Source organism: Chenopodium album, chromosome 2 (assembly GCF_948465745.1).
Source record: "Chenopodium album chromosome 2, dcCheAlbu1.1, whole genome shotgun sequence".
NCBI lineage: Eukaryota > Viridiplantae > Streptophyta > Magnoliopsida > Caryophyllales > Amaranthaceae > Chenopodium > Chenopodium album.
The window spans coordinates 80,995,910-81,009,428 of record NC_137835.1 but is presented as its reverse complement, the minus strand read 5'-3'; the positions used below and the strand labels follow the sequence as shown (position 1 = coordinate 81,009,428).

Below are 13,519 nucleotides of genomic sequence, written 5' to 3'. Positions count from 1 at the left end.
CATGTAGAAACGGAATTCTAGCGGCGGAATTTAATCCGTTTCTAAATTAGAGAAGGAATCAAAAAATCCGTTTCTAAATTAGAGACGGAATTAAAAATTAGAAACGGATTTTTTTTCCATTGCTAAATAAGCAACGGATTTTTTTTTCTGTTGCTGAATCTAGCAACGGATTTATTTCCCGTTGCTAAATTTAGAGACGGATTTTTTTTTTCCGTTGCTAATATAAGTTCAACGGATTTTTTTTTTTCCATTGCTAACTTAGAGACAGAATTATTTTTTTCCGTTGCTAATACGAGCGACGGATTTTTGATTTCGTCTCTAGATAATTTTTTAAACTAATTATTTAAAATATTACATTAGATACGAATTATGTAAGTTAAATTCATCACTAAACTAGAAACGGATTTTCAATCCGTCTCTAAACTAGAAACAGATTTTTAAATCCGTCTCTAAATTAGAGACGGATTTAAAAATCCGTCTCTAAATTAGAGACGGATTTAAAAATCCGTTTCTACATTAGAGACGGATTTTAAATTTTGTTTCTAAACTAGAGACAGATTTTAAATTTCGTCTCTAATATTTCTTTCATTTAATATCAACTATGTGCGTAAAAGTAAACAAATAATATTTGGTATAGTTGGTAAGAGTTTCACTATTTGACATTGAGGTCACGGGTTCGACTCCTACTAATAGCAATATTGCGATTGGAGATTTAAGGAGTGTAACATGGAAAGCCGAGTCAGGTTGACCCGAGTGAGGTCGACCCAAATAGCAGCTCTTTTTTAGATTTAAAATATTTTTTTCCGTTGCTGAATCTAGCAACGGATTTTTTAAAATCCGTTGCTAAATCCAGCGACAGATTTATTTTTTCCGTTGCTAAATCCAGCGACGGTTTTTTTTTTTCCCCGTTGCTAAGCTCAACGACAGATTTTTTTTTTTCCCGTCTCTAAATTAATTTAGCGACAAGGTTTTTACCAAAGGAGTGATTTCGTCGATATATCCGTAGCTAGCTATGTCCAGCGACAGAATTTTAGCAATTAGCAACGGATTTCACCTGTTGCTAATAAAAGGCCAAATTTTTGTAGTGCAAAAGGAGGAGACGGCCGAAAGAAATGTCTATATAAGAATGAGACTACAAAGTCTAATGATTAATTGTATTACTTGTATTTGAAGTAAATCAAATTTTGCTTAATTATTTGCAAACAAATTCAATTCTTAAAAAAAAGACCTCTAATAAAATGTGTTCAATTATTCAGGTCGGGGATGTGAAAAGAAGGGGGATCGACGAAAGAAATACCTACATAATAAGCGCAATCTGCATTTGAAAAAATTAATTTATTTGGTGCACACTTGAAACCGAAATTAAAGTAAATATTCATTTTTTACCTGCCAAAATGCATAATATCCACTAATATCCACGCCTTTCATGGGCATAAAAGAAAAACTCGGTTCCTTTGCCGGTAAGCCAGAATTTCTTAGGGAACTTGAGGAAGATCTTGGTGTATATACCCAAGCTAAATTCAGAAAAACTCGGTTCCTATGCCGGGTTTTCACCGTTGACTGATTTTTCCGGCGATGACCACCTAGCTAGTCAGCTACTTGCACTAGTAGAAAAAATAAAAAAGGCACCCCCTAAGTGGCACCGGTTCAGTCCAAACCCGTGCCAAAAATGGCCTTAAAATTTGGTGGGAAGTTGAACCAGGATATATGGCACCGATTCACTTCAAACCGGTGGAAAAAACATAAAAGGGCACCGGTTTGAAGTGAACCGGTGCCATTAAATATTAAAAAAAAAAAAAAAAATAAAAATAAAATAAAAAAACGGCCCATATAAAAGCCCCCCAACCCTAACACATTAACTCAATCAGTCGTTACTCTTTCTCTCTCCTCCTCTCTTCCTCTCTTCCTCTTTCTCTCTCCTCTCCTCCTCTTTCTCGATCTCCTTCTCCGTCCTCCTTCTATTTCTCTTCCCTCATCTCCTTCTCCCTCATCTCCTTCCAACATGCAACACCGTCCTCACTTCTTTCAATCGATTTCTTGGTATTTTTTTTAATTTTATTTTGATTATTATTTTTGATTTCTGATCATTTTTATTCGATTTTAATAGGTTTTTTTTTCGATTTTGATTTATTTTTCTTCGAATTATGGGTATTTGTTTTCGATTTCATTTTTGGGTATTTGTTTTTCGATTTCATTTCTGGGTAATTGTTTTTCGATTTCATTTTTGGGTTTTGTTTTTCGATTCCATTTCTGGGTATTATTAATGTTTTTCGATTTTGATTCATTTTTCGATTATTATTTGTTTTTCGATTTTAACTAATTTTCATTTTTTTTTTAAATTTTCTGGGTTTTAATTTTTTTCGATTTTCTGGGTTTTTATTTAATTTTTTCTTCATTTTCTGGATTTTCTCGATTTTCTGGGTTTTAACTAATATTCGATTTTAATTTTTTCGATTTTCTGGGTTTTAATTTTTTTTTTCGATTTTAATTTTTTCGATTTTTTTTTAATTTTCTAGGTTTTAATTTTTTTTCGATTTTCTGGGTTTTAATTTAATTTTTTCTTCATTTTCTGTATTTTCTAGGTTTTAACTAATTTTCGATTTTAATTTTTTCGATTTCTGGGTTTTAATTTTTTTTTCGATTTTAATTTTTTCGATTTTTTTAATTTCTGGCTTTTTAACTAATTTCGCAGCTAATACATTTTAATTGATTTTGTTGGATGAACTAATTGGCGCAGGTATACTATTTGCTTTGCAGGCCCAAAATATTGCACATAATTGAAGAATCAAGAATCAAGAATATTGATTTAGATGTTTGGGTTTTTTTTTTATTGTGATGTTGTAATATTTTTTTTTGATTTATATTGTAGTTCTTTTTTTTATTTATTTATATGTTGTAATTGTTTAATTTTATAATTTGTATATTGTAATTTTTTCTTGATTATATACTGTAAATTTCAGTTATATTCAATGATATTCGATTAATATGTTGTTGTTCTTATTTATTTTAGTCAATTTGATTTTTAAGTGAAAAATGACAACAACAAACAAACAAAAAAAAAAAATTCATTTTTGGGGGTTTTTTGGCACTGGTTAACCGGTGCCAAAAACTTTGAAATAATTTTCTGTGGGCCTTTTTGGCACCGGTTAACCGGTGCCAATTTTGATTTTTGGCACCGGTTTGAACCGGTGCCTTTTTAAACCCCTTTTTGGCACCCCCCCACATAGGCACCGGTTCAAACCGGTGCCTTAGGCCGGGTTTGAACCGGTGCCAAATTCATTTTTTCACGTAGTGTTGCCAATCACATGAACTTTTAAAACCTTTATCATGCCCTACTAACAATGCCACCTATCATGTGACCGGACGAGCATAGTCAACGGCTCAACGCTAGAGAAATTAGTCAAAGAAACGAACATTTGATGAATAATAGTTTTTTTTACATTATTATTTGCTTTAATATGTAGTTTTTTACAACATTTTTATTTTAATAGGTAATTTCTTACAATTTTTTTTTTATTTGATAGTTTCCCACAAAAAATTGCTTTTAAGAGGTAGTTTCTGACAAAAAATTCATTATAAAAGAAATATATAAAAGAGGTAGTTTCTGACAAAAAATTACCAAGTGACATGAGAGAGCTCTCTCTGACTTTCTCTATTTTCTCTTACTCTCTTATGCTCTTATCATCATTTCGGTTCCACCCCGGAACAATTGGCGCTAGAAGGAGGGGTACAATGACATACTATTGTACCTGAATCTCTTGAAGAAATGGCCATGAAATATCTGTCATTGGATAGACGTTTTTACGGGACCTTGGTCAATTCTTTTGTGGTTAATGGCTACATGCATCTGTACCTGATGACCATAGATTGGAATTCATTAATCACCATGAACGCCGGCGAATTTCGGTCAGTAATTGCTTCTTTCGTTTGTTGGCTGTAGAAATTCGGTCAGTGTATTTACCCTTTTTAATTGATTGATGTTGATGTAGTAAACCCTTTTAATTCTTAATTTTATACTTGCATGCAAGACCAATAATATTCTTATTTTGATTGATGTTGTAAATGTATTTGGTTAGGATGTGAGTCATGTGACAATCCTTAATTTATTCTTTACAATTTATTTGGTTAAGAAAAGGGAAAGGGGGATTGATTGAGGATTTAATTTAATCCCAAGGAAAAGTGAGAAAGAAGGCAAAAATGGGGGCAGCATAACTGGCTTTTTGGCTAGCAATAGCAAGAAAGAAACATTTGAGCCATTGATTCTAATCGCCGTCGGTGGTGGATCCAACGGTGTAGATCCATTCTGGGTTTGGGGAATTATATTGAATTTTAAAAAAAAATTATTAATTAAAAAATTTATTAAAAATAAAAATGGGAAAGCTTTGCAGTGATTGTTTGTTGCAGAAAAATGAAGAATATAAACAGGGATTTGTTCATCCAAGAACGGTGATGAGATCAGAATATGATAGGTCACCGAAAGAGGGGAATTTCGGGTTTGCTTTTAATGATAGCAGTTTTTCGGAACGTGTTCTCCGGATCGAGGTTATGGCTGGGCCTTCCGATTCTAAATCTGACGCTGATGGTTGTTGTAGTCTCTTTGATTGGGCTCGTCATCGCAAGCGTAGGCGTGAGGATTTAAAGAAGGATGTTCTCATTGATAACCATAACATTGATGGTATGATTTTTTTTGCAGTTTGTTAAGTTTGTTGTTTTGGAATTGAACTGGGTTTTGATGAAATTGGTTGTTCGTTTGTTTTTTGTGTACGTTAGGTGTAATGACTTTCTGGGTTGTCTTTGATTTGGTGGAAATGAAATTGGGTGAATTAGAGTGTTTATTGATTTACAAACCAATTGCATTGTTAGGGAATAATGAATGAAATTAACAGAAATGAGGGAATAATTTGAGTGATTTGGGAAGGATGAAGCTTGAATTTGATTTATGGAGAAGCATTGTTAGGATTATGAAGTGGGAAGTTTACATAAGCTGCTACTTAATCCACGGTTTGATCATATGTTGGATTTCTCTTTAATTGGTGTGGGTAACTGTTTGATTGTAAAAATGTACAAGGCATCCTCCGTTTGAATATTCCATCATCAAACGGGATGGACAGCTCAAAACCACGATCACTGAATTAGACGGTGGTAGTCTGATCAACTAACACTCTCAATTCGAGTGAGACTGTTGGTTCAAAGTGTGTTTCCGGTGGAATCGCGTCATGCTCTGATCTAGACAGAGCATTGACGGCCTGATAGCCGAGAGAAAAGGTTTCTGAGTGAATTCATACAATACAAATTCATCAGAAAGCCTGGATAACAAATTGAAGGTACAATTGATACGACAAAATACTAGCTACACATCTTGTGTTCAATAAAAAGAAGAAAACTAATGGAAATGAAAAATGATAGTATGTGCATCGGTTACACAGATCTGCACCCTTAGTGAGGAGGAGGGTACACTGTATACAGGTTGCCTTCATTTAGAAGGTAGGATTTGTACTATAAACTACTAGCTTTTTTGTCTGAATGACTTATTGATTTTTTTTTTTTTTTTGAAACAAGAATGACTTATTGATTATATTACTCGTAGAGCTCAAATGTAACATTATCCAACTAAAGTTATTTTATAAATCTAGAAAGTTGAGACTTAGAATAGTTAGGGTGACCATAATTAATTTTAGATTTTATAATAATGATAGATCATGAGTTTTAATTAAGGATACAGTTATATAATTCTAGTCTATATTATATTCTTCATGATTATACGTAGTACAATATATCTGATATGCTCATGACTTCATTAATATCAATAGGCAAATATCTTAATGAATCAACTTGTCAAGGTTTACTACTACACGCCTCCTATGCATTTTATATTCTTATTAATTGGAAAATATATTGTCTAAAAGGGGATCGATGGAAATAAATCGGTTTATTGTCTATAAAGTGAAGGCATCTATCTCCTAGCTTTGCCTCCTTTGATAAACAAGTTGGCACCTCCCACTATAGCATTATCTATATGTCAGGAAACTTGCCCAACTTGCATTGGCATAATGCTAACCACACGTAATCCTGAGTACTTCGTATTATGTTGCTTCTATCACAACTTTATGATTATAAAAATAATTCTATGATAAATATAAAACATTATACAGAGTATTTAGTAATTTATAGATGAGCGTAATTGTTCTTTTTATTTGAATTTGTGAACCATACTATTTTGGGGTGCTTTACATGTATGATAATTAATTAAAGCATTATCTTAACATTATTGCATATACTATTATATGTAATACATGTATATGTCGATAAGTTATTTAATTAGTTTATTCATTTTGTGTGAGCTATACACTGTTGTTAACACTTGGTTGTGTAGATGCTTATCATACTACTCTTAAGCTGACCATAAGATTCATACATTTATATAGTTAAACTTTATAAAAATATGTTTGAATCTGACTAAATAAATGGAGGCAATAAATGGAAGCAAATTAAGTACAAAAGACGGAAAGAGCGTGACATTATCCTAATATAAACTCTTACTAGAACCAATGCCTTTTAATCTTTCATTACTATATATGTTAAAATGTTCTGCACTCATGTATTTTACAAGCTTAAATAGTTAAATGTCGGCCAAGATTGCTTATTAGTCAAAATCTACATGTCTTAAAAGGAAATTACGTACGGTCAATAATGTGGTGAGCTTTAAATATATTAAGAATCCATGTCACACAATCATTTTGCTTCATGTATGTAAAAGATCATAAGTATATTTACTTCTTGTTCATACAAAACTACTATCGGCCACCTTATACATATATATAAATAAATAAAACAATAAGTAAAAAAAAAAAAAAGGAAGTTTGATACCTGCTTATCACGATATCACATTACCCTAAAAAAAGGGGTAAAACATACTTGCTAATCGCGGCATTGTTTTCGACTTCAAAAAAATCTCCTATCTAAACTGAGCATATCAGCTTCATTGATATACTCACTTGGGGGACTAGTCGAAGACTTCAAGCTGGTCAACTTCAAAAATTCTCCTACTTAACTGAGCATATATCAGCTTCGTTGATATACTCACTTGGGGGACTAGTCGAAGACTTCAAGCCAACCAATTTAATGACAAATCCAAAATTTTCATGATTATACATTGAGATTTATTAAAAGTGGATACGTACACTAAGTGTACGCACCCACTTTTGGGGGCTAGTTGTACGGGATATATAATGACCCAACTCATTACTTATATAAAAAGCCTTTATTAACCAATGAACCGTGCAAGTTATTAAAAGCACACTAGCCCAAGCCTATAATCTAAAAAAGGACTGAACATTAAAGAGGATTATAAATGCCAAATTACCAAGTGACATGAGAGAGTTCTCTCTGACTTTCTCTATTTTCTCTTACTCTCTTATGCTCTTATCATCATTTCGGTATTAAAAGCACACTAGCCCAAGCCTATAATCTAAAAAAGGATTGAACATTAAAGAGGATTATAAATGCCAAATTACCAAGTGACATGAGAGAGCTCTCTCTGACTTTCTCTATTTTCTCTTACTCTCTTATGCTCTTATCATCATTTCGGTTCCACCCCGGAACAGAACATAATTTAAGCTTGGATTTTCATAAGCAATTACAACACAATTTTATTCCCGAAGCATAAAACTCGACTGGTACAATTAATCACATCCACCAATATAAAGATCTTAAATTTGGTAACATCTTTTTCTTGAGCAACTTGTTGACTTCATTTGCTGCCCTCTTACCTACAAATGATTTACGCAACAAAGTTAGATTCATTGAAGATGTAAAAGTTTAAAAAAGTGAAGAAATGTCTACATAATAATCATGTATTTCCATATTATGCGATCTTAACTTTTTAAAAATGACTTCTTTTTAAATGTGCCCTAGTTAATTCCTTTGTTTTTTTTATTATAGATGTATCACTATGCAAGTTTTAATTTAAATGCATCACTATCCCTTCTAATCAATAAATTTTATCTATCTGTCTCATATCACATTATATGGGTCATCTTTTTTTTTTTTTTTTTTTTTTTTTTTTTTTTTTTTTTTTTTATCTTTCCCCATTTAATAAATCATGTAAGAGTCCACAATTTCATTCAAATGTAATGCTTGTAAGAGTAATAAAAAACAGAGAAAGTAATTATGGATACAAAAAGAAGGGCAAAAAATACCTGCATAATAAGCGCCATCTGCATATCCAAATAGTTGTGCATGTGTATGCTCTCCAGTGAAAAAGACATTTTCAACCCGAGCCTAATACATTTGTACAAGATCATATACATTCATTATATACATAGTCTCCCAAAAGAAAAAAAAAATTTGAATGACACTGATTACTTTTAGGACTACGTATAGCAAAACCCTTAAAAAAAAAACTAATAGCGAGGTACAAATAAAACCTACCTTAAGGTTGTTATGCTTTTTAATTGTGTATCCAACAGGCCAATTAGAGAAAGTGCCCTTGTAAAACCGATCAGAATACCATCTTGGGATCAAAATATCAGTAGCATCAGGAATGTCCTCCCCAAATATTTTGCGCAGAACTTCCATTGCTTCTGTTTTTGTTTTCTCATCTGGCTGTGCCTCTACTCTCTTCGACTCGTCGTCTGTTACTGTTACCATCAAAATGTTGGATCCTGGGTACTCCATTTCCAATTGCTGCAATTATACAAAATTATACATGATTTTTTTTTTTGGACAATTGGGTAAAAAAAAAAAAAAAGTACATATTTATTTCACAAATGTACCTGCCAAAATGCATAATATCCACGCCTTTCATGAGCATAGAAGAAAAACTCGGTTCCTTTGCCGGTTGGCCAGAACTTCTTAGGGAACTTAAGGAAGATCTTGGTGTAAATACCCAAGCTAAATTCAGCAATGGCGCGCCTTTTCCAAAACTGCGTTACATTCATGTTTATTAAACACGTACATTTAATAATCTAATTTAAGAGAGTGAGGGGTAGCTCAAGTGGTTACAGCCTCCTTCCCGATTCCAGGAGATGTTGGGATCGATTCTCACCCCCGGCCTTGAGGCTCTCTAAACATCAAAAAAAAAAAAAAAAAAAAAAAGCAAATTGAGAAAATAGCCAAGGATGGAAATACATACGGGCAATTCTGGCTTAAAAGAGATGAGACCACTTTGTAGAACACCAACACTTGGTGATAGAATTACAGCTTGGGCTGTGTATTCATTGCCATCTTCTGTTGTTACTGTTACTGTTCCACTCTTTGAGTAATCAACCTCTTTCACAACCTGTTAAAATTGACGACAGATAAATTAAATGAAACTTTTATTTGGAGACGAAGGGAGTAATTTAGATACGACTCTTTTAAAAAATAATGTACAATGTCTTATTGTAATTTAATACTACCTCCGTTAAATGTTATGTGCAACTTTGGGGTATTATTTGTGAGATGTAAAATATTCCAAAGTCGCACATAACATTTAACGGAAGTAGTACATGTATCTAGATATACCTGTTTATAGAGGACTCTAGGGTCATTGAGGGTGTCATTGGTGTAGGTGAGGTAAGATTTGGCAATATGGTGAACAATGCTCTCGAACCCTCTAGAGTCAGCTACGAAGTAGTCATTCTCACCAAAAAGTTCGTACTCTGGCCTTGGAATAATATGCTTAAGACTTGTTACCCTTGGTGCCTCAGCTTGCTCACCATCGAAAGAGTAGAAATCAATCATCTTTTCAAGGGGTGTTTTTGGCTCCCTGTTCACCAAAATTTCAACGTAAATAATATCATCAGTTAATGTCACATGTACAGATCTGCAAGGCGTTTATTGAATGGTGGTCGTTTGGTTGATATATAAATACATTGATCGTTAAACTTTCTAATATAAATCTAGTTACGGTTAAACTCAACATTGTGCACATGTGTCTTACTTATACCCTATTAAATAGAACTTAGTTTTGTTGACTTGCTTGTTTTGTTATTTTGTTTAGTTTACTAATACGGGTAATGGTTAAAGTGTTTATTATAAGTTTTTAATTAGGTCAAATAAGTTTCAATCAGCTAGGTCCAATAAGTCCAAATCAGGTAGCTCTAATAAGTCTTAAAAAAAAAAAGTTCCAACTCAGGTCCAATAATTAGATCTAATAATCAGTTCAATAAGTTTTAAAAAGTTCAAATCATGTCTAATAAATAATAAGGTAGTGAAAAAAAAAAAAAAAAAAAAAAAAAAAGAGTGAACTAAATAGAGCCTTAGAACAAACTAAGAAAGGGGCATTAATAACCAAGTTAAAAGTTTATTGTCAATTAATTAATGAGATGGAACCTACTTAGGAACATATCATCATCGTGTATATTTGTAGCACATACACATTGTATGATAACTAACGATGTTAACTACCTGTGGTTAAGACGTTCAGCTGCCAAAAGGGACATATCATCATCTTTCCCTTTCATGGCACTAAACCTTTCTGATATCTCTTCCGCATAGTCTTCATTACTCTCGGCCATGTCTAAGGCCGCATCCACCTCTTCTTTCGAATACCGTGCACCCCTTTAACACAACGACAACATATAACAATGTTAACAATCGCAATTATTTAATTTAGGCTTTGTTCTCTTCACCTGATATGTACTGAGATACCTATATATTTTAACAATTACGTATAAAAATTAATTTACGACTTCTCTACTCACTCTTGGTTGTAGGAGTTATATGAGATATTGTTCCAGTCCGAGAAAAAGGACCTAAGCTTGATTTCCTTAGCGATCTCATACATGGGATTCTTCCTAGGACCTCCTACACCGTGAAGCCAATTTGCTCCTAACTCAACCGTATGCCCTGCGAAATCGGTCTTGTGAATCCTACCACCAATTCTATCTGTTGCTTCTAAAAAGATGAAATCCTTGATGCCCTGATCATGCAAATTCTTTGCTGCGGAAATTCCTGATATTTATAGAAGAAAAATAAAGCAAATTGTTAATATTATAATAAACCAACTCTTCATTCAACTTACTATGTTCTTGATGCAATAAGATGAAGAGATTAATATATGTAGACAAGTTTGAAACTTTACAACCAGATTGATTGGCTTGATCTTAAAAAAAAAAGGGGGGGGGGGGTGCTATAAAAAGGGTTGCATATATGAGAATCTAAAAAAAAAAAAAAAGACAATGTAATAAGTTAAATCACCGATTTGTAATGTGTGATTTTATCATGCATGTCCAAAATTATACTACTTTACCTTATCTAAAAAAAAATATAGATTCAGATAAAAACCATAATATAAGTTCATATTAGACCTTATCATTTTACTTAGCTTGCAACTTTTGGTGCAAAATAATTTAATCCCTAAAGAAGAAAATATGAAAATTACATGTATATGGTATGAAAACGCACATTAATACAAATTTATATGACATCATTTGATACATTTCCTCTTATACATTAAATTAGAGTATATATGAGGTCAATGTATGATAAGCCACATCAACCCATCTGTTAATTTCATATCAGAAAAAATAAGTTCAAATTAGATTAAATAATCAAAATTTAGTAAAGTAAACATAACTTAATTTAGTAAATGTATTGACTGCTTATATAAAAGCCTAAAAAAAGTTGCAAAAATAAGTAAAGTTAAATAAGCTAGCCTCCTTAGCTTCTAACATTTTTTATAGTGACTTGGCATTTATGCCAATCGCTAAAATAGTGAAACTCCGCGCCTTTGACCTTCTTAAACAAAAATACGGAGTACAGAAATTATTCCATGAGAATGAGGGATTGCTCAAGTGATTAGAGTTTCCCTCCCGATTTTAGGAGATTCTGAAATTGATTTTCACCCCACATACACCTTGTAGTCTACTTATTTGAAAATAATATAATGCAAATGATAAACACGTTAACTTATAAACATTGAAAGTAATAAGTTAAGTTAGACAAAAATAAGTAAAATTTACCAAAAAATTATTTAAATTTGTCAAAAATAAAATTAGATGAACCAAACTTACAATAATAGGACAAAAGAAAAGGTATAGCATCAGCAAAAGCTTATAAATGTAAATGAGGAAGTACACACAACTACACAAGTACACAACCCTAATCAAAAACGTTAATTTAAAGAAAGCAATATATATACTTCAAGTGCAAAATGTACTACGTTGTACAAATTATACTCGCTCAGATTAAATCCGTTTGTTTAAAGCTATTTGCACTTGAAGTCCGATCCTTAAGAATGTCAATGCAAATGCAATCTATTACTTTATCGATAAAGACATACTAGTATATGAGTCAAAAACATATTTATGTGTACGTGATCTTGATTGACTTGTCTCAGCTTTATAGTTTTCAAGTGTCAATCTTTTATAACTTTTTATAATACATATTTAAAGATATTGTTAAATCAAAAATGCATTGACAAATGTGCAAAAAGTGAAGTGTAAACAAATTTTAAAAAACATGTCGGAGTAACTTAATTAGTTCACTCTCTTAAAAAGTGTTAAAGACACGTGTGTCTCACCTGACATTCCAGCTCCAACAATGATGACTGAAGGGGATGAAGCAGCAGAAGCTAGGGTAACTAAGAATACCATGAAGATCAAAAGATGAAACTTCATTGCTTCACCCTTCATTTTTTTCCCCTAATTATATTTTTCTGAATGTAGAATAATACAATATTATAACATAAAAAGTATAGAAAAAGATAAGTAGTGTGGCAAAGTATTGTAGAAAAGGTGCATAACGTATCTCTATTTATAAGCCAATTGAATTATTGAAAAAAAAAATCAAAATATGAGGTGAAATTTAGTGTTAGGTGCCACGTAGTAGCCTATTACTCGTAGAAGTATTTCAATAATTTAGTAGTCAATTAAACGTGATGAAAATATTACAATTACTATTATTATATCCATATTTCCAGCTATGCAAATTGTCTATAGCCTTACACATCAAATCAACAACTTAGATAAGATTATAAGATGTGCACCACGTTGAGATATTATAATAATTAAAATAATGCAAGCAAGTATTATATCGATCACAAATTTTGTGTTTCTCATCATCATAGGTTTATCAATATCGTGTTTCCCTTTATCATATTTAATTTTATTTACGGAGAATACTAGAATAAATAAGTATTAAAGTTTTAAAATAAGCAATAAGTCATGTAATAAGGTGAACTTAATAAGATCTTACTTAATAAGACCTTACTAATACCTCACTTTAACTTCTTTTTTTTTTTTTTTTTCCCCTTCTTCTTAGCTTAGGTTTCAAATTATATGAAATACGTGGAAATGAATATGGGTAAATAACTACGGAGTATATATTAAGAAATAATGGTACGTACTATTCTAGTCCGTAGTATATATATAGATCTAGAGCACGAGATGAATTCGATCTTGATAGAGTACAAAACATATTTCTGGGCCTCAACCACCAGCTTAATCTTTTGGTTGAGTTGGTCCACCAACTTGGTTCAGAGCCAATGTGACATAGAGGTCACGGGTTCGAATCTCATCCACCCCTCCTTGGCCTC

At 32.2% G+C, this 13,519-nt stretch overlaps 2 protein-coding genes and 1 long non-coding RNA gene across 3 annotated transcripts; 2 read left to right on the top strand and 1 right to left on the bottom strand.

Moving 5' to 3' along the window:
- Positions 1–1,838: 1,838 nt before the first annotated feature.
- LOC145589568 (uncharacterized) lies at positions 1,839–2,986 on the top strand. Its single transcript, XR_014101757.1, has 2 exons — positions 1,839–2,040; positions 2,758–2,986. It is a non-coding gene; the product is annotated as an uncharacterized LOC145589568 (long non-coding RNA).
- A 565-nt stretch (positions 2,987–3,551) lies between these two features.
- Positions 3,552–6,312, top strand: LOC145589560 (BTB/POZ domain-containing protein At2g46260-like). Its single transcript, XM_081646183.1, has 2 exons — positions 3,552–4,675; positions 4,771–6,312. Exons 1-2 carry the CDS (start codon positions 4,372–4,374, stop codon positions 4,875–4,877), a joined length of 411 nt encoding a protein of 136 aa, XP_081502309.1. The 5' UTR covers positions 3,552–4,371; the 3' UTR covers positions 4,878–6,312.
- Positions 6,313–6,426: 114 nt separating this feature from the next.
- On the bottom strand, positions 6,427–12,692 carry LOC145589556 (polyamine oxidase 1-like). The gene is made up of 9 exons (XM_081646180.1): positions 12,506–12,692; positions 10,686–10,935; positions 10,390–10,542; positions 9,505–9,748; positions 9,134–9,280; positions 8,775–8,924; positions 8,431–8,685; positions 8,199–8,280; positions 6,427–7,769 (listed from the first exon to the last, which is right to left on the bottom strand). Exons 1-9 carry the CDS (start codon positions 12,615–12,617, stop codon positions 7,687–7,689), a joined length of 1,476 nt encoding a protein of 491 aa, XP_081502306.1. The 5' UTR covers positions 12,618–12,692; the 3' UTR covers positions 6,427–7,686.
- Between the last annotated feature and the right edge of the window lie 827 nt (positions 12,693–13,519).